The 22,171-nt window shown below is 42.4% G+C and overlaps 2 protein-coding genes across 2 annotated transcripts in view; both read right to left on the reverse strand.

Moving 5' to 3' along the window:
* Positions 1 to 18,552, reverse strand: part of LOC118142814 (uncharacterized) — a 73,063-nt gene extending 54,511 nt beyond the window's left edge. The window contains exon 1 of the mRNA XM_035285572.3: positions 18,409 to 18,552. The gene's annotated coding sequence lies outside the window, so the exon portion shown is untranslated. The remainder of the gene's footprint in view (positions 1 to 18,408) is intronic.
* Positions 1 to 18,552, reverse strand: part of LOC100404260 (uncharacterized) — a 38,765-nt gene extending 20,213 nt beyond the window's left edge. Inside the window, 1 exon segment of the mRNA XM_035285561.3 lies at positions 18,409 to 18,552. Coding sequence (XP_035141452.1) covers positions 18,409 to 18,438 — 30 coding nt within the window. The 5' untranslated portion in view covers positions 18,439 to 18,552.
* Positions 18,553 to 22,171: the final 3,619 nt, after the last annotated feature.

Below are 22,171 nucleotides of genomic sequence, written 5' to 3' on the forward strand. Positions count from 1 at the left end.
ATCACTGCTGAGATATGGCCCCTCAAAAAGTAAATTATAGTCTGAATTTAACCATAAAGAGAAATCAGTTTTATGCAAAATTCAAGATACAGATATCTCCCATGTTCTGTTATTTTTAATAGTGATTTTAGGCAGTCTTTCTTTAGCACCATAGAGAGCAGGTTCTCCTAATAATTTTTTTTTCAGAACTTTCTGGGCAATACATGCTATCCTGTTTAAATAAGTAGTTTCGCTTTCTTTTTTTTTATTGAGACGGAGTTTCGCTCTTGTTACCCAGGCTGGAGTGCAACGGCGTGATCTCGGCTCACTGCAACCTCTGCCTCCTGGGTTCAGGCAATTCTCCTACCTCAGCCTCCTGAGTAGCTGGGATTACAGGCATGTGCCACCATGCCCAGCTAATTTTTTTATATATATATATTTTTTTTTTAGTAGAGACGGGGTTTCACCATGTTGACCAGGATGGTCTCAATCTCTTGACCTCGTGATCCACCTACCTCGGCCTCCCAACGTGCGGGGATTACAGGCTTGAGCCACCGTGCCCAGCCTAAATAAGCACTTTCTTAATTCTGTTCTGCATAGAATTAATGGAGAACACAGATGAAACCTCAGCATTACATGCTCTCCGTCTTTACTAAAGACCCCAGCTTTCCCCCAACAGGAATCTTGAGTATCCACATCTTCCCATGTTTAACATTCACAAAGGGAACTTTTTTAATAGTGTAGATTACAAAGTTATGGTAGGAATTCTGCATGCCATATAATAAGCCATGATGTAGACAATCTAGAGACAGCTCTGAAATATAGTAAAGAAATATTTTGTAGACAGCCTTGAATATTATAAGAATTTTACGCCGGGTGCGGTGGCTCACACCTGTAATCCCAGCATTTTGGGAGGCCAAGGTGGGTGGATCACCTGAGGTTGGGAGTTTGAGACCAGCTTGACCAACATGGAGAAAACCCATCTCTACGAAAAAAAATACAAAATTAGCTGGTCATGGTGACACATTCCTGTAATCCTAGCTACTCAGGAGGCTGAGGCAAGAGAATCACTTGAACCTGGGAGGCTGAGGTTGTGGTGAGGCAAGATCGTGTCACTGCACTCCAGCCTGGGCAACAAAAGTGAAACTCCATCCAAAAAGAAAAAAGGGCCCGGCGAGGTGGCTCATGCCTGTAATCCCAGCACTTTGGGAGGCCAAGGTGGGCGGATCACAAAGTCAGATCAAGACCATCCTGGCCAACATAGTGAAACCCCATCTCTACTAAAAAATACAAAAAATTAGCTGGACGTGGTAATGCGCTCCTGTAGTCCCAGCTACTGGGGAGGCTGAGGCAGGAGAATTGCTTTAACCTGGGAGGTGGAGATTGCAGTGAGCCGAGATTGCGCCACTGCACTCCAGCCTGGCGCCTGGCGACAGAGCGAGACTCTGTCTCCAAAATAAAAATAAAAAATGAAATAAAATAAAAAGAAAAAAAGTTTTTAAATGTAGTTACACACATTAGGGAAGAAAAACACAAGTACAGAAGTAAAGCTTTGCAAGTACTGAAGGCATGGCACTCCAGGACGCAGAGTGAACAGAGCTCTTCTTGATCTGAGACACGTTTAGCTTAAAAAAAAAAAAAAACAAAACATTTTTTCTTTTTTCTTTTCTGAAAATCCTTTTTAGATAACATTATCTGGGAAAGTTACACCTGCATTTTGAGAACATTCCTTTAAAAATGTCAGCACCATCTGCTTCTCTGCCAGCATTGCACAAACACACAGAGGAACCTAGACCTGCAGAAAAAGCCTACCCATTTCTGTCATTCAGAACAGAAGAGATTGAGGAACAACGAACTGCTCTATGAATATATCCTACCAAACCCAAACAGAACAGGCCTTGTGACCACTCTTTGATGCAAAGGTGGCACTTAGCTCCCATTAATGTATACTGAAGCCCTCATACTTGATTCTTGTCTAACCTTAGAGTCACACAAGGCACTTCATTAATACAAGGGGCTGGGCATGCTGGCTCACACCTGTAATCCCAGCACTTCGAGAGGCCGAGGCAGGCGGTTCACAAGATCAGGAGATCCAGACCATCCTGGCTAACACAGTAAAACCCTGTCTCTATTAAAAATACAAAAAAGAAAAAACAGCCAGGCATAGTGGCTTGTGCCTGTAGTCCTAGCTACTCAAGAGCCTAAGGCAGAAGAATCACTTAAGCCCAGGAGGCGGAGGTTGCAGTGAGCCAAGATCATGCGACTGCACTCCAGCCTGGGTGACAGAGAGACTCTCTCTCTCTCTTTTTTTTTTTTTGAGGCGGAGTTTCGCTGTTGTTACCCAGGCTGGAGTGCAATGGTGCGATCTCGGCTCGCCGCAACCTCCGACTCCTGGGTTCAAGCAATTCTCCTGCCTCAGTCTCCCGAGTAGTTAGGACTACACGCACGCGTCACCATGCCCAGCTAATTTTTGTATTTTTAGTAGAGACGGGGTTTCACCTTGTTGACCAGGATGGTCTTAATCTCTTGACCTCCTGATCCACCCGCCTTAGCCTCCCAAAAGTGCTGGGATTATAGGCTTGAGCCACCGTGCCCGGCTGAGACTCTGTCTCAAAAAACAACAATAAACATGGATAAATAGAATCTGTGGAAAGGGCACAAGTACAGAGACTTCTACAAATTGGCCATGTAATCCTAATTAGAGCTGAGGCCAGGCGTGGTTGTTCACACCTGTAATCTTGGCACTTTGGGAGGCTGAGATGTAACACCTGAGGTCAGGAGTTCGAGACAAGCCTGGCCAACATGGTCAAATCTTGTCTCTACCAAAAATACAAAAGTTGGCTGGGTGTGGTTGCTTACACCTGTAATCCTAGTACTTTGGAAGGCCGACGCAGGAGGACTGCCTGACCTTAGGAGTTTGGGATCAGACAGTTGAAACCCTGTCTCTACTAAAATACAAAAAATTAGCCGGGCAGGGTAGCGTGCACCTGTAGTCCTAGCTACTCGAGAGGCTGAGGCATGAGAATAGCTTGAACCTGGGAGGCGGTGGTTGCAATGAACTGAAATTATGCCATTGTACTCCAGACTGGGCAACAGAATGAGATTCTGTCTCCAAAAAAAAAAAAAAAACCAGGCTGGGCACTGGCACAGTGTCTCAGTTTGTAATCCCAGCACTTTTGAGAGGCCGAGGTGGGCAGATCATGAGATCAGGAGTTCCAGACTAGCCTGGCCAACACAGTGAAACCCATCTCTGCTAAAAATACAAAAATTAGCTGGGTGTGGTGGCAGGTGCCTGTAATCCCAGCTACTCAGGAGGCTGAGGCAGGAGAATCACTTGAACCCAGGAGGCAGAGGTTGCAGTAAACTGAGATAGTGCCACTGAACTCCAGCCTGGGCGACAGTTAGACTCCATTAAAAAAAAAAAAAAAAAAAAGACAAAACAAAAAACAAGACTGGGCTGAGAACCACTTAGCTAAACATTGTCTCTTCACACTTTAATGAGCTTAAAAATTACCTGGTAATTTTAGCCCCGCTCTATGTAATGTGAATCCGCAAGTTTGAAAAGGGTCCATAAATGAGTATTTCAAACAAGTTCCCTGTCAGTGCTGATGTTGCTCCCCGAGGCTCATTATTAGTATCAGATAAAGAAAGCAGGCACAGAACAGAGTCCCTTACACTCAGCAGTCTTGTCACAACACCAATATTTGTGGGACAAATGAAGACAACCAATCTCTTGTCGAACTCCTAAAGTTTTACATTCTTTGCTGGCTCTTTAAAGTTTATAGAACAAATGGAAGGCAGCAATGTCTGAATAAGTCTGCATTTGGAAAATAACATGCACATATGTACTAATGCAGCGTTTATTAAGCAGGTACTATGTGCTCAAGAGTATGTTACAGAGCTCTGTGCTGGGAATAACACATTACGGGATTTCATCCTCATAACACCCCGGAAGCTGATATTAAGTGTTCAATAATTCCAAGGATGTAGATAAAAGGTCTGGCATTTCTATTTCTTCCTGTTTCGCTGACAATGATGCACTGGTTTTAATAAAAAATTTAAATATTAAGATCCTAAAACATATAGTTTATTTCTCTCATTTATCAGTTTTTGGGTTTCAGAAAATTGTGAGACCAATTCTAGAAAGGCAGCAGGATTCACCAGACAAAACTCTAATTTTTTCTTTTTTTTTTGAGCTGGAGTCTCACTTTGTCACCGAGGCTGGAATACAGTGGTGCAATTTCAGCTCACTGCAACCTCCACCTCCCGGGTTCAAGTGATTCTCTCAGCCTCCTGAGTAGCTGGAATTACAGGCACGTGCCACCATGCCCAGCTAATTTTTCTATTTTTAGTAGAGACAGGGTTTCACCACGTTGGTCAGGCTGGTCTCAAACTCCCGACTTCGTGATCGGCCTGCCTCGGCCTGCCAAAGTGCTGGGATTACAGGTGTGACCACCACACCCAGCCAAAACTCTGATTTTTATAAATCAGTTTTGTGAGGTAAGTCTCTAGAGTAGGGCCACAACTAAATAAGGCCTCCAAAAAGGGGGAATCTGAACAGACTTCGGGCTGGGAGAAGACCCTATGTAGAATTCTGTTCTCTATGCCACTAAGGTTATTTCCAGTTCTGTTTTTCCTAAGCTTACCTAAGAGAAACTTAAATCTCAGAGCTTACATAACTTTAATCTATTTTTGCCACTCCCCTGTCAATTTTATAACATATACTAATAAGCAATTTAAACAAATCTCTTAAAGTTCTTTAGAATAATTATAATAGAAGATAAATATACTTAGCAAAGTACAAGAAACACAAATAATAACAAATCTTCAGTCCATAAATATCCATTCAGGTGATGATATCAAAAGTAACAACATAGAGAAGTGACACGAATTTTTCTGAACACATCTATTCATTGTATCAACCATATGATGCTTAATTCAACCATGGATGCAGTCGTTATTCTAGACAAAACGTTCCTGGATAGTAGGGACCATGACTGCTCCATCTGTTCTTTGAATGACCACATAAAATGAAAACAATGAGCTTATCTGTTTGAGTCATCACACCTCTTACTGCTTTCACCCAAGTACTAGGAAACTTGAGAAACTCTCATCTGGGTACCAACTAAAGCTATCTCTTGTATGATGGGAGGGGAAAAAAAAAAAAAACCACAGGATGACTCATTTCTCTTACACCAAGACAGAATCACTCTTGTCAGCCTGACACAAAGTCTGCCCTAAATATCCTCAAATGTCTCAAAGACACCTAAGTGATTGTGAGAAGGTTCTTAGTGACCCTGGGCTGATGGCCCAATGATAAGCCAGGCTGGAGAGATTCAGGCCGATTCTAAATAGAAAATGACCTAGCAGGGGTTCTAGAACTGATCACCTGTCCCAATTTGCTTGCTTTCAGATAAGGAGAAGGACAAGAATACTCTACTCCACTATCACATTTTACAGGTAGGTATAGTTGTGGTCACGGCTATGGATACTTTATGATTTGATATCTTACTCTTAAAACGTTTGTTTACACTTACAGATTCAGTCATCAGATTCTATTCATACCTGGAACCTCTCACATGACTGTGGCAAATCACTGAACAAGATCTGAAAAGCTTAAAGAAACACCCTCTCTAAAGGGGGGCTTTCAGATGGCTATGCCGACATCTCACAAGGCAGAAAATGCCTCCTGTTGCTTTTCTGTACATTCTCAATCTAAAGTGTGGCCCTGTCCTATAAATCCCAGGAAGAGGCTGGATCTTATGTGCAGATTCTAGGTGAGATCAACCTCACTCTGCATTCTTGGGTATTACAGCAAGTGGAGAACAATCAAAGGAGAGACCCCCTCATAGAGGCCGCTCTAGCTTATTCTAAGTAATCTGACTACCTAGAAGGAAAAAGCTAAAGCAACATGAATATAAGTAGAGAGTTTATTTGAGCCAAGCTTGAGAATTGTAACCTGGGAGCAAAGATACATTTTCCAAAGACTAAATAAATAAGAAACTGAATCCCTGGATAGACCAATAACAGCTTTAAAACTGAATTATAATAAAACAAAAACCAAAGAACCAGAGAAATTCCTAGCTGAAGCCTACCAGATGTACAAAAAAAGAGATGCTTCCACTTCTACTAAAAATATTTCAAAATATTGAAAAAAAGAGACTTATTTTCAATTTATTATATAAGAATAGCCTCATTCTGATACGAAAACCTGGCACAGATCAAACAAAAGATAGAAAACTTCAGGCCAATATCCTTGACGAACACTGAAAATATCCTCAACAAAATACTGGCAAACTTTAGGAGAATTCAGGAGAACATTAAAAAGCGAATCCACTATAATCAAATAGGCTGCATCTCTGGGATGCAAGGTTGGTTCAACATACAATTAACAAATGTTATTCATCACATAAACAGAACTAATAACAAATACCAAAAGATTATCTTAATAGATGCTAAAAACACTTTCAATAAATTTAACGTTTTTCACATTTAAAACCCTCAACAAACTAGGCCTTGAAGGTACATACTTCCAAATAATGAGACATCTATGACAAACTTACAGCCAACATATTGAATGGATACAAGCTGGAAGCATTCCTCCTTGAAAACTGGCACAAGATAAGAAACCCTTGTCTCTAAATGATTCAAAATAGAATTGGAAGTCCTGGCCAGAGCAATCAGAGAAGAGATGGAAATAAAAGGCATTCAAACCGGAAGACAGGAAGTCTAACTAATCCTGTGTGCAGATTACATGATTCTGTATCTTCAAATCCCTATAGTCTCAGCAGGAAAGCTCTTTAAACCGATAGACAACTTTAGCAAAGTTTTAGGATACAAAGTACATGTATAAAAATCAGTAGCATCTCTGTACATCAACAGTATCCAAGCCAAAAGCCAAATCAAAACCATAATCCCATTCACAACTGCCATAAAAAGAACAGACTATCTAGGAATACAGCTAACCATAAGAGAGAAAGATCTCTATGCCAAGTATGACAAAACACTACTTAAAGAAGTCAGAGATTATGTCTGGGCATGGTGGCTCACGCCCGGAATCCCAGCATTTTTGGAGGCCGAGGTGCGAGAACCATGAGGTCAAGAGATCAAGTCCGTCCCGGCCAACATGATGAAACCCCATTGTTTCAACATGGTAAAACAAAAATAAGCTGGGAGTGGTGGTGGGCACTTGTAGTCCCAGCTACTCGGGAAGCTGAGGCAGGAGAATCGCTTGAACCCGGGAGGCAGAGGTGGCAGTGAGCCCCGATTGTACCACTGTACTCCAACCTGGAGATAGAGCGAGACTGTCTCAGAAAAAAAACAAAAAACAAAAAAACAGGCCGGGCACAGTGGTTCATGCCTGTAATCCCAGCACTTTGGGAGACTGAGGCAGGTAGATCACAAGGTCAGGAGTTCAAGACCAGCCTGACCCACATGGTAAAACCCCTTCTCTACTAAAAATACAAAAATGAGCCGACTGTGGTGGTGTGCGCCTGTTATCCCAGCTCCTCAGGAGGCTGAGGCACAAGAATCACTTGAACCTGGGAGGCGGACGCCGCAGTGAGCCAAGATTGCGCCACTGCGTTTCAGCCTGGATGACAGAGCGAGACTCCATCTCAAACAAAAACAAAAACAAAAAGTCACAGATTACACAAACAAAAGGAAAACCATTTTATGCCCATGGGTAGAAAATAATTAATATCATTAAAATGGTCAAACTACCCAAAGAAGTTTACCAATCTAATTTATCAAACTACCAAAAACATTCTTAACAGAACTATTTTAAAATTTATATGGAACCAAAATGAACCACGGCAAGTTTAGGCAAAAATACAAAGCTGGAGGTATTATATTACCCCTCTTAAAAGCATACTACAGGGCTACAATAACCAAAACAGCACAGTATTGGTACAAAAACAGACTCATAGACCAATGCAAAAGAATAGAGAGCCCAGACATAATGCCACACACCTCCAACCATCTGATCTTTCAAAAAGCTAACAAGAGAAATGTGAGAAAAATTCCCTACTTAATAAATGGTGCTGGAGTAACTAGCTAGCACTATGTAGAAGACTGAAACTGGTCTTCCCTACACCATATATAAAAATCAATTCAAGATGAATTAAAGACTTAAAAGCAAAACTTAAAATTATTATTATTATTATTTTGAGCCGAAGTCTCACTTTGTTGATCAGACTGGCATGCAATGGTGTAATCTCGGCTCACCGCAACCTCTGTCTCTAGCATTCAAGCAATTCTCCTGCCTTATCCTCCTGAGTAGCTGAGATTACAGGCGCCTCCCACCATGCCAGGCTAATTTTTTGTATTTTTAGTAGAGATGGGGGTTCACTATGTTGGCCAGGCTGGTCTCGAACTCCTGACATCAGGTGATCCACCCACCTCGGCCTCCCAAAGTGCTAGGATCACAGGTGCAAGCCATTTAAAATTTAATGATTTTAAAAGTTAAAATTATTTAAATAAATAAATAAAAAACAATGCCGGGCACAGTGACTCATAACTGTGATCCCAGCACTTTGGGAGGCCAAGTCGGACAGATCACTTGAGGTTAGGAGTTTGAGACCAACCTGGCCAACATAGAGAAACCTCATCTCTACTAAAAATACAAAATTAGCCCAGCATGGTGATGCATGCCTGTACTCCCAGCTACTTAGTTGGCTAAGGCAGGAGAATTACTTGAACCCAAGGTGAGCTGAGATTGCACTCCAGCCTGGGCAACAAGAGCAAAACTCTGTTCAAAAAAAAAAGAAAAAAAACCTGGAAGATAAATAACCTAGAAAACACCATTCTAGACATAAGAATTAGCAAAGATTTTATGATGAAGAACCAAAAGCAATTGGAACAAAAGCAAAAATTCACAAATGGGACCTAATTAAAGAGCTTCTTCACAGCAAAGGAAACTAAACGGACAATTTACAAAATAAAAGACTTGCTGTGATTCTGGTAGAGGTTTAATATCCAGAATGCATAAGCAACTTAAGTTTACAAGAAAAAAAAAATCTTATTAAAAAGTAGGGAAAAAACTAAAGTAGGCAAAATCATCAATCGATGTTTTTCAAAAGAAGACAAACATGAGTATTAAAAAATACTCATCATGGGCCGAGCGCGGTGGCTCACACCTATAATCCCAGCACTTTAGGAGGCCAAGGCGGGTGGATCACGAGGTCAACAGATGGAGACCATCCCGGTCAACAAGGCAAAAGCCCGTCTCTACTAAAAATACAAAATATTAGCTGGGCATGGTGGCGCGCGCCTGGAGTCCCAGCTACTCAGGAGGCTGAGGTAGGAAAATTGCTTCAACTCAAGAGGCGGAGGCTGCAGTGAGCCGAGATCGAGCCATTGCACTCCAGCCTGGGTAACAAGAGCGAAACTTCATCTGGGGCGGGGTGGGGGGGGTGGGGTGGGGGGGGAGGGAACCTCATCACTAACTACTATAGAAATGCAAAAAAACAAACAAACAAACTACAAACTATAGTGAGATAACATCTCGAACCAGTCAGAATGGTTGCTGTTAAAAAGTAAATAACAAGCCAAGGACAGTGACTCATGCCTGTAATTCTAGCACTTTGGAAGGCTGAGGCAGGAAAATCACTTGTCAGGATTTCCAGAGCAGCCTGACCAACATGACAAAACCACATCTCAACTAAAAATACAAGAATTAGCTAGGTGTGGTGGTGCACATCTGTAGTTGAGGCACAAAAATCGCTTAAACCCATGTGGCGAAGGTTGCAATGAGCCGAGATTGTGCCACTGCACTCCAGCCTAAGTGACAAGAGTGAGACTCTGTCTCAAAAAAAAAAAAAAAAAAAAAAGTCAATAAGAGATACTGCTGGTGAGAGTGTAAGTTCAACACTGTGAAAATCAGTGTGGTGATTCCTTACAGAACTAAAAGCAGAATTACCATTTGACCCAGCAACCTCCTAACTAGATCTATACCCAGAAATATAAATTATTCTACCATAAAGACACAAATGGATGCATGTTCACTGCAGCACTGTCCACAATAACAGACACAGAATAAACTTAAATGCCTATCAATGGTAGCCTAGATTAAAACAATATGGTATAGTCAAGCAAGGTGCCTCATGCTTTTAATCCCAGCACTTTGAAAGGCTGGGACAGGTGACGGCCTGAGCTCAAGAGCTTAAGAGCAGCCTAGGCAACATGGCAAAACCCTATCTCTACAGAAAACAGAAAAAGAAAAATTACTCTGGTGTGGTGCTGCATGCCTGTAGTCCCAGTTACGTAAGAAGCTGAGGTAGGAGGATTCCTTGAGCCTGGGAGGTTGAGGCTGAAGTGAGCCAAGATGCACCATTTCACTCTAGTCTGTGTGACAGAGTGAGACACTGTCTCCCAAAAAATAAATTAATTAAATAAAAGATTTAATAAAAACAAAATATGGTACATACCTATTATGGAAGACTATGTGGCCATAAAAACAAAAATCAGATGATACTCTTTGCAGCAACGTGGATGAAGCTGGAGACCATCATCTTTAGAAAACGAATGCAGAAACACAAAACCAAATGCATGCTCTCATTTATAAGAGCTAAGAAATAAGAACACATGGACACAACAGTCACTGAAGCCTAGCTGAGGGTGGAAGATGAAAGGAAAAGAGGATAAAAAAATACCTGTTGGTTGCTAGGTTTAATACCTCAAAGACAAAATACACCAAACCCCCATGACACAATTTTACCTATATAACAAACCTGCACGTGTAAGCCCGAACCAAAAAGAAAAGTTAAAAGAAAAAAGACCCATGGGTGGAGAAGAGTGAGATGCAAGTGGAAGAAACTGTTTGTTATACAGATAGTGGCCCAGGTGGGGCTGTACTCCGATTTATTTCTGTGTCCATACAGGCAGATGAGATTATGAACACGTGGTCCAGAACCCTAGGTTGGTGGAGAAAACAGGTTCCTGTTGCAGATTTGGTGTCTGGGAGTGGGGATATGTGAGGAGACTTGTAGACACTTTTTGTGGGATTTTGGCAAGAAGCACTAGGATCAAACCTGCTGTGGTTAAGTTCCTGAGGGTGGTGCCTAGTCCTAGGAGGAGTGTGGAAATGTCAATGTCTACTGTGTGTGTTTGTGAGTGGATGGGAATCCTGTGGTGGCAGCTGCAAGCAAAGGGGTCTGTCATCAGTGCTCTTTTTCTCTAAGTTTTTAGTCCTCTGTCACCCTAGGAGAAGACCTGGAATCACAATGAGCAGTGTACAGGAGAGCAGAGTCTCCCATTCGCAGACACCCAGAGATCCATTCCAGGCCAAGCCTCTGTGATAATCCTTCTTCTGGCACCATATCTGTAGAGTTCGAAGTACACCAAACAATCCTCCAACACCAACTCATTGTCTAATGTTTCAATTGTGACACCACCCAGAGTCAGCACGGACCCTGATTCAGGGCTCAGTCTCACAACATTGTCCTCACTGCAGATGCCAGTCACAAATCCCAACTACGCATCTGAACTACTATTTAAAATTGGAGAATTGGGCTGGGCGCGGTGGCTCAAGCCTGTAATCCCAGCACTTTGGGAGGCCAAGGCGGGTGGATCACGAGGTCAAGAGATCGAGACCATCCTGGTCAACAAGGTGAAACCCCGTCTCTACTAAAAATATAAAAAATTAGCTGGGCATGGTGGCGCGTGCCTGTAGTCCCAGCTACTCAGGAGGCTGAGGCAGGAGAATTGCCTGAACCCAGGAGGCGGAGGTTGCGGTGAGCCGAGATCGCACCATTGCACTTCAGTCTGGGTAACAAGAGTGAAACTCCGTCTCAAAAAAAATAAAATAAAATAAAATTGGAGAATCCCAGCCAGGCATGGTGGCTCAGACCTGTAATCCCGGCATTTAGGAAGGCCAAGGCGTGTGGATCACCTGAGGTCAGGAGTTCAAGATGAACCTGGCCAACATTGTGAAAGCCCATCTCTAAGAAAAATACAAAAATTAGCCAGGTGTGGTGACACGTGCCTGTATTCTAGCTACTGGGAAGGCAGAGACAGGAGAACTGCTTGAACCTGGGAGGCGGAGGGTGCAGTGAGCCAAGATTGCACCACTGCACTCCAGCCTGGACAACAGAGCGAGACTCCATCTCAAAACAAAAGAAAGAAAAAGAAAAAACGGGCTGCAATAAACAAGCCAGATAAAACCCACCACTCTCAGTGATGAGAGTGACCTCTGGTCATCCTCACTGCTACAATCCCACCCGTGTCATGACAGTTTACAAATGCCATGGCAACCTCAGAAAGTTACACTATTATGATCTAAAAAAGAGAGGCATAAATAATCCATCCCTTGATTAGCATATAATTAAGGAATATCCATAAAAATGGGCAACCAGCCTATGGAGCAAGCCATTATTTTATTTCTTTACTTTCTTAATAAACTTGCTTTCACTTTACTCCATGGGCTCACTCTGAATTCTTTCTTGGGTGAAATCCAAGAACCCTCTCTTGAGGTCTGGATCAGAACTTCTTTCCAATAACATCTTTCTGGCAACCACAATGAGACTGTGCTGAAGAGATCCCTGACCCAAAGGAAAATCATCTGTGTGCACCAGTTGGCTGACTCTGGGTAAATGGGTACATATCTGAATAAAGGATAGAATATGGTTAGAGGTCAAACTTAAGGGTGTTAGAGTCTCTTCTAAGACAGAGTGGGTTAAAGGCTCCTCTTTTTGTTTTTTGCTTTTTTTTTTTTTTTTTTTTGAGACAGTCTTGCCCTGTCACTCAGGCTGGAGTGCAATGGCGCAACTTGGCTCACTGCAACCTCTGCTTCCCAGGTTTAAGCATTCTCCTGTCTCTGCCTCCCGAGCAGCTGGGATTACACGCATGCGCCACCACATCCAGCTAATTTTGCAGTTTTAGTAGAGACGGTGTTTCACCATGTTGGCCAGGCTGGTCTCAAACCCCTGACCTTGTGATCTGCTTGCTTTGGCCTCCCAAAGTGCTGGGATTACAGGTGTGAGTCACCGTGTCCAAGCAAGGCTCCTCTTAATAAAAGGCAAGGATGCTTGACTGAACTTGGATTCTAGGCCCAACTAAGGAAGGTTACAGTTCTTACTAAGATTTAGAAGGTTAGAGACTCCTCTCCGTCTCTGAAAAACAAAGCGGGGGCGCGTAAACATCAGAAGCGTACTGAATCAGGGCAAATCCATTTTTAATAGGGGCTGGGTAAGATGAGGCTGAGGCCTACTGGGCTGCACTGCCCGATGGCTAGGCATTCTAAGTTTCAGAATGAGATAAGAGTTCAGCACAAAATACAGGTTATGGTTGGGTATAGTGGCTCATGCCTATAATCCCAGCACTTTGCAGCCTGGCCAACATGGTGAAATCCCGTCTCTACTAAAAATAGAAAAAAATTAGCTGGGTGTGGTGACATGTGCATGTAATCCCAGCTACTCAGGAGGCTGAGGCAGGAGAATTGCTTGAACCCGGGAGGTGGAGGTTGCAGTGAGCCAAGATCATGCCATTGCACTCCAGCCTGGGCAACAAAAGCAAAACTCCATCTCAAAAAAAAAAAAAAAAAGATACAGGTTATAAAAACCTGGCTGATAAAACCCACAAAACCAAGAAGGGATGAGAGTGACCACCGCCACCAGTGCCATGACAGTTTACAGATGCTAAGGAGACATCATGGAAATATCAGGACATTACTTTATATTGTCTAATTGGGGAAGTATAAATAATCCATCCCTTGTTTAGAATATAATCAAGAAATAACCATAAAAATGGGCAACCAGCAGCCCTCAGGGCTGCTCTGCCTATTGAGTAAGAATTCTTTTATTCCTTCTCTTTTCTAATAAACTTGCTTTTACTTTACTCTATACTCACCCTGAATTCTTTCTTGGGCAAAAAATCTAAGAACCCTCTCTTGGAGTTTGGATTGTGATCCCTTTCCGGTAAGAACTCTGCACATTTTCTTTTTCTCATTAAAAGAAATCAGCTGAATTTGTCTTCAGTAATCTAAAAAAAATTTTTCACAGGCTCCTGAACTTAGAGCTACCCTCCGCCTGAGCCAATATGCAACTCCATTTTATGTCCCTCCTAAGAACATGCTGCCTTCAGGGTAAAACATTCTCTAATCCAAAATCTGATTATATCACCCTCCATTTAGCATTTCCCTCCCACCTTCTTTCTAATCTTGTTAGTTCCTCCCTTGTCTGCCTAAACTTTGCAATCCTTACCTGTCTTATAGTTGATATTTCCTCCTGTTGTAATAGTCCTTTAGAATTCAAATTTTTAACATAAATCTAACTTTGTTACATATTACAAAGTCTAGAAACTGTCTTAAAACAGTAACAACTTCGTCGTCAGTAAGACCCTCTCAGTCCCCTTTTATCTTAACCTTAACTGCATCTGCCTATGGGCCCCAGCTTTTCAGGACTCTGTAGCTTCTCTCAGCAAAAAAGCTTCTTCCATAGGTGGCGTGAGCAGGTTGGGATATCTGCAGAAGAGGCTCTCCAGAAAAAACTAACAGGACCTTTAATAACCTCCTTTTGCAGGCTCAATATTAGCCTTGGCTCTGAGTCACGGGGCTCAAGCTTTAATTTCCATGTTAGAGTTACTCACTTGGTTTTTGAAACTACGTGTTTGAAAAATCCAGCAAAATTACTCAAACACAGTGTTCATATACGGGTGTTCAATGACCTTGGTTTTCTTCATTATATAAGGGAAGGATATTTTAAGGTGCCTGCAATTTATACCTCCATTAAAAAAAGCAAAAGTATCTGTTTCTTTAACATAAGCATTATTTCATTAATCCCATTAAAAATCATTTAGTGGCCAGGCGTGGTGGCTCACGCCTATAATCCCAGCACTTTGGGAGGCCGAGGCGGGTGGATCACGAGGTCAAGAGATCGAGACCATCCTGGTCAACAAGGTGAAACCCTGTCTCTACTAAAAATACAAAAAATTAGCTGTGCATGGTGGCGCATGCCTGTAGTCCCAGCTACTCAGGAGGCTGAGTCAGGAGAATTGCCTGAATCCAGGAGGCGGAGGTTGCAGTGAGCCAAGATCGCGCCATTACACTCCAGCCTGGGTAACAAGAGCGAAACTCCGTCTCAAAAAAAAAAAAAAAAAAATCATTTAGTAACCAATTAGTCATATGGGAAAACTTCTAGGTAGTACCAAGTTTCATCTTATAAAATTTAGCATGAAACTCAGAAATCAAGATAACAGGATTTGAACAGAGATATCCACTGTTACAAATTTACCCTGCAGAAAGAGGAACTTATGTTTACATGAATATATGTAACTCACCAATTATCTACCACATTTTCTTGTGGAAATGTATTTATTTTCTACAGCAAAAATGGAATAGAGATTTTCCCTACTCATTTCCTTGGTAGCATTCTAAAAGCTGAGCCTTGGAATTCTGTTTGAAATTACCCAGCCATAAAAAACACACCTGAGAAAATTCCTAAACTCACACCAGGGGAAAAAAAGGGGGAATAGAGATTTTTTAATGAATGGAATATATGATTAGATATTAATTTTTTGTGAAACCCACCACTTTTATGCCTTTTGTAAATATTTTCCTAACCTTTCAAGCCTTACTAATACAATTCACAGCAAAAAAACCTGAGGTTAAAATAACTGAACATATCTTTTCAAGGTGACAAACCCAGGGAGTGGCAGTACTGGTAAAAAACAGATGTGTCTGACTCATGTTTCAAGTCAGGCCATTCAATCACTTGAGAGATTCTTCCACCCACTCCTGCTCACTTAGGTGCTCAGGAGCCACCCACTCAGGAGACACTGCATTAAGTCCCAGTGACTGCCCTAGGGCCATTTTACTTTGCAAGTTCTTACACCATCTCACTGGGGTCAGTGTTTTTTTTTTTTTTTGGTCTTTTGGGATACTATTTTATCTGTCCGAAATGTTTCACTTTTTTCCATTATTTTACTTTCACTATATTTATTTTACTATTTTTCTGCCCCCTTAGAGAATTCAGGGGGCAGAAATTATTTCTGTTTTCCCCTCAATATCAGAATCTGATTGGCTGATCAGCAATATGTCTCCAAGAAATGAAAGCCAGGTTGGGTGAAGAGAATTTTAACATCTCAGGGGGTTATCTTTTCATACAAAGAGTACACCAGAAGGGCCGGGCAAGGTGGTTCATGTCTGTAATCCCAGCACTTTGGAGGCTGAGGTGGGTGGATCATGCGGTCAAGAGATCGAGACCATCCTGGCCAACACGGTGAAACCCCGTCTCTACTAAAAATACAAAAATTGCCTGGGTGTGCACCTGCAGTCCCAGCTACTCCGGAGGCTGAAGCTTGAACCTGGGAGTCGGAGGTTGCAGTGAGCCAAGATCGTGCATTGCACTCCAGCCTGATGCCTGGCGACAGAGTGAGACTCTGTCTCAAAAAAAAAAAAGAGTACGCCAGAAGATTCCTCTCAGCCCCAGGGCATCCATTTGCTTCTTTGAGAGGATATACTTCAGACCTCAGGTTCTCCTATGGGAGAAAATAACCCAGAAGCTGAGATCCACTAGACACTCTAGCTGACATAACCATGGCAGGTATCCTGGTTTATCCCCAGACAGTACTGAAACCAGAACCAAAAAAAAAAAAAAAACAAAAAAACACAAAACCCTGAAGGGTAGCTGAGGACATATCACTCCATTAAGTTTCCAAAGTAAAACCTTGACTTAAAAACATTCTAAGATCTCTGTGCCCACAGATGATAAACAAAAAAGACTACAGAGATTTTCTACAATACAGTGTCAGGGGATTATTCTTTGATTTCTTCTCATGGGAAATATTTACAGATAACAAATCTAATTAAAAGTGCCATTTAATGCTTTGTCAGAAAATAATTAATTAAAATACGGTATAAAAGAGTACACTAAAGGCCAATTAGGTGATAATGTGAGTTAGGGAGAAAAAGTTGGCATTTGGGAACACCAGAAGGAACTGGACATTTAAGATCTTACTGAAAGCCAAAAGTGAGGTTGGGGCCGGGGGTTAGACTCCCTGCTTGGGAGATGAGAAAAATACAGCAGGAAACCAGTTTCCCACGGAGTGTGAAAATAATTGAGTGGCAGGCAATTAGACTGAGGTGTCTTTAGTCTTTGGGTTCCTACTTTTTAAAAAATCTAACGAGGCTGGGTGAGGTGGCTCACACCTGTAATGCCAGGACTTTGGGAGGCGGAGGCAGGCAGATCACCTGAGGTCAGGAGTTCGAGACCAGCCGTGGTGGTTCACCAGGCCAACATGGTGAAATCCCGTCTATACTAAAAGTATAAAAATTAGCCGGGTGGTGGGCGCCTATAATCCAAGCTCCTCAGGAGGCTGAGGCAGAAGCTTGAACCCAGGCGGTGGAAGTTACAGTGAGCCGAGATCGCTCCACCGCGTCGTCACTGCCCTCCAGTCTGGACATCAAGAAAGAGACTCCATCTCAAAAAAAAAAAAAAAAAAACCTAACTGAAATGCATTGTTTTGTAAATTACTACATCGAGAGAAACAAACTTCAGGCTTAACCAACTATAAATTGCCAATTAAGTTCTGATTACATAACCAGAAAATTTTCACCTTTATTGTACGAATTAAGAAACGACATAACTACCTAATTAATGAACTTCGTTTTCTTCATCATGATCCTTATAAAAGTCTTTCCTTCAAGCTCTGCCCATAAGCCACAAATTACAAACCATAGCTGAATGCTCTACAATTTTTGAATTACTCTTTGATTATATTCTTTAATATTTTTGTAGCGACTTCTGTACTTTTTTTTTTTTTAATCGAGAGTCTTGCTCTGTTACCCAGGCTGGAGTGCAGTGGCGCGATCTCAGCTCACTGTAACCTCTACCTCCCAGGTTCAACTGATTTCTCCTGCCTCAGCCTCCCGAGTAGCTGGGACTACGGGCATGCACCACAATGCCCAGCTAATTTTTGTATTTTTAGTAAAGACGGAGTTTCACTATGCTAGCAACGCTGGTCTTGAACCCCTGATTTGGTGATCCGCCCACCTTGGCCTCCCAAAGAACTAGTATTACAGACGTGAGGCACCGCACCCGGCCTTTACATTTTTAATAGGAGAAAAGAGGAACTGGGAACCCACGAACCAAAGCTCTTCCAATTCATGAATCATCACCCTGTCAAGATTCTCCCCTGACGACCCTCCCGTGGTCCCCGTACAATCTGGGAGACGCGGCGCTGAGGGTGCAGAGCTGCCCAGAGAGCGCTCCAGGCCAGGGCACAGTTACTGTACAGGAAGAGACAGGACGCCCCTGCCCGGCTGTCAGTGCAGCCGCCATCTTATGCCTGAAGGGAACTGAGGCTGAGCTGGGCCAGGAGAACTCGGGGCGCAGAATGTGGAGCTGACTGGAAAGGCCCGAGTCCTGCCACAGCCACTTCCACCCTTTACAACCAGCCCTTCCTCTCTCTCCGGATATCTGACCCGGCACTCACCATTTCTAGGCTTCCAGGGGATTCCGGCATCTTAGCTGTGATCTCCTAATACCTGCTGGTCACAGAGCCACAGAGGCTGGGCCTCCAGGAGCACAGGACACAAAAACGAAGACGAGACCCGCAGCTCCGGCTGCAGCGAGAGACAAAGGCCCCGCCAAACCCGGAAGCCGCCCTGTCCGCTTCAACTGAGTGGCTGATTGGACGGTTCCCGTCTTAACGTCTCTGATTGGAGAACGTTTAAATCCCCGCCCCTCAAGCCATGATTGACGGAAGACGTGATGCGATGCGGGGCTGAATGAAGAGTGACAGCCTAGGTTGCAGGCTTCTCGGACAGGGCTTCCTCCCTGAGCGGAGCCAGGCTTACCCCAGAGGGTATTTGCATTTATCCTTGTGTATAAGGTCATTTGCATTTATAAATATATTGTATGGGGCCAGGCGCGGTGGCTCATGCCTGTAATCCCAGCACTTTGGGCAACCGAGGTGGGTGGATCACCTGAAGTCAGGAGTTTTTGACCAGCCTGACCAACATGGAGAAACCTTGTCTCCACTAAAAATACAAAATTATCCGGGCGTGGTGGCACCTGCCTATAATCCCAGCTATTCGGGAGGCTCAGGCAGGAGAATCACTTGAACCCGGGAGGCGGAGGTTGCAGTGAGCCGAGATCATGCCATTGCACTCCCGCCTGGGCAGCAAGAGCGAAACTCTGTCTCAAAAAAATAAAAAAAATAAATAAAGTAGCTGCCAGAAACCCTTGAAATTCTGGATAGTGACACTTCTACAAAAGAAGCCAGATTTTTTTTAGGTTTGTGCTCATATAGTACTGCTTACCATAGGGAATAAACCTCTCAAGAAATTATAGGTTGGGTGGGGTAAAGGAAATTGCAGAAGCACATAGTGGCTCAGACCTGTAATCCTAGCACTTTGGGAGACTGAGATGGGAGAATTATGTAAACTCGGGAGTTCCATTGCAGCCTGGGCCACATAGTAAGATTTTGTTTCCGTGAAAAAAATTTGCCAGCCATAGTGCTACATGTCTGTAGACCCAGCTACTTAGGTCGCGGAGGCAGGATTGCTTGAGCCTGGAAAGTCAAGGCTGCAGTGAGCCATGATTAGTTGCACCACTGCCATCCACAGAGTGATAAAGTGAGACCCTGTCTCAAAAACAGAAAAAAATGGAGATGCATTTTGAAGACACAGAATAATTTTAGAAGATAACTAAAGGATGAGCTTAGAAAATCAAAGCCCAATAGCACATTATTTATATTTATCATAGAAAATATTTGAAAACTTTTAAAAGAGAAAAACTTTGAGAAACTAAATTTAGTAGAGTTTGAGCATAGATTGATTTACAAATTGGGCAGCCAGTGAATCCAGAGTAGGCTCAAGAGAGACCAGCTCAGCCACATGATGAAAACAGATTTGTGGATGGAAAAAGCAAAGTGACATAAAGAAAATGGAAGCGGGGTACAGAAACAGCCAGATTGATTACAGGTTGGGATTTGTCTTATTTAAACATAATTTGAACATCTGATGTCCTTTTATTGGCAAAAACACAGTGGCTGATACAACAATGTGTTACAGTCTATTTATATATCCAGTTAGGTTTCAGTTTACTGTGTACAAAAAAAACCCTAGTGACCAAATTTAAAGAGGAAAGGGGGTAACTTTAGGCATAATTAAATAATTTCTCCCTTTTGATCATCTTCTCAATTCTGAGAGATAGATCAAAACTTTAGACATTGATATTACTCTATCACGATCAAAAATATATTTTGTCTCAGATTCCACTGTGAAATAGCAGAACTGTAGGCACTGTGGAAACAAGATCTTGAGGTTTGGGCCCGGCGCGGTGGCTCACGCCTGTAATCCCAGCACTTTGGGAGGCCCAGGTGGGTGGATCACGAGGTCAAGAGATCAAGACCACCCTGGTCAACATGGTGAAACCCTGTCTCTACTAAAAATAACAAAAAATTAGCTAGGCATGGTGGCACGTACCTATAATCCCAGCTACTCAGGAGGCTGAGGCAGGAGAATTGCCTGAGCCCAGGAGGTGGAGGTTGCGGTGAGCCGAGATTGCGCCATTGCACTCCAGCCTGGGTAACAAGAGCGAAACTCCTTCTCAAAAAAAAAGAACTTGAGGTTTTTTTGTTTTTTTTTTTAAGGGTTACAGTAGAGGGGACCTCCTTGTATTGGAATCTGCTGTTTTCAAAAGAATAACCAAACCTGGCCTATTTTAGGACTTACCTATTTCATTAAATTTTCAGTTTGATTATGTCACATTTAGTATGACTGACTCCATTTGGTTTGATTTGATCTCTATGGGCCTAGTGCAAAAGCTCAGTGCAAAAGAATAGCCTCCAACAATTATGTTTAAGAAATTCCCCACTTTTGGTTAAGTTCTCACATAGGTAAGAGTGTGACCAAACCTCAGTGTCTCAATGAAAATCTCAGTTTCCATTATTTTTAGTTTTTGTCTTTATCAGGTCATTCACAGGCCATGGTGTTCTCATGGTCACAAAGGTATTAGAGTTTCTGTCAAAGAGAGATCATTTGACATTCTAGAAATGACTGCATGTAAACATTTATAACTTTTGAGAGAATACAGCATAGTAGGGAAACTACAATTTTATTTTATTTTATTTTTTGAGATGGAGTTTCGCTGTTGTTACCCAGGCTGGAGTGCAATGGCACAATCTCGGCTCATAGCAACCTCCGCCTCCTGGGTTCAGGCAATTCTCCTGCCTCAGCCTCCTCAGTAGCTAGGACTACAGGCACGCGCCACCATGCCCAGCTAATTTTTGTATTTTTAGTAGAGACGGGGCTTCACCCTGTTGACTAGGATGGTCTCAATCTTTTGACCTCATGATCCACCCGCCTCGGCCTCCCAAAGTGCTGGGATTATAGGTGTGAGCCACCGCGCCCCACCCAAAACTAATATTTTAACTGTAAGAAGGATAATACTAAAGAGTTTGAAGTATTCTTTTTAGCCAGGGTCCCATGAACTCACCAACTAATATTAAATAGATCAAATAATTAGCTACATAAATGATCTCCTCATTTCAACCAAGCAGCCTATTTATTAATCTCCAACAACTGAATTTCTATAATACTTGATGTATTCCTCTATGTGCAACTACAAGTACTAGCAAATGCACAAATAGTTCTTTGCTCCTCCAGTAAGCAATCTAGAGAAATGCTATTATTTAGCACAACTTTAGTTAAGAAAAATTAAAGTCTATTGTGTAACCATAGCCTTTACAATAGAATATGGTATAAAGCCCTATTATGGAAAATGAATTTCTAACCATTGTCTCATTTAATCTAAGCTTGGGAAAAAAACTAACGAATGATGCCCATTCAAAAGAGTTATGGCATTGTGGTAATGCTCTTCAACCTATTCTGAATGAATTATCTTTAAATTACAAATTAGGTTAACAGCAGTGGACCAATATGAGGTTATTATGAGGCAAGAGATACCCCACTAAAATTTCTCATCCAAATTGGTACTTTATCTTTTACTTATCAAGGCATAAGTTTGTTCATACATAATGTTGGGTGCAAATTGAGCGCACCCAAGAGACCCCTTTATATTTCTGTTGTTTGCAGAGCCATAAGAAAAAAGCAGTGCTCTAACAGTATCATGATAGCAGAAATGTCTTGATTTTTCATCCTATGAAAAAAGTGATTTACATCAATGCTGCCATCTGCTTTTCATGAGAAACTTCCCTGTTTATCTTTACCTTAAGATTTCCAATGACTATA

This window comes from Callithrix jacchus, chromosome 22 (assembly GCF_049354715.1).
Source record: "Callithrix jacchus isolate 240 chromosome 22, calJac240_pri, whole genome shotgun sequence".
In the NCBI taxonomy this organism is placed as follows: domain Eukaryota; kingdom Metazoa; phylum Chordata; class Mammalia; order Primates; family Cebidae; genus Callithrix; species Callithrix jacchus.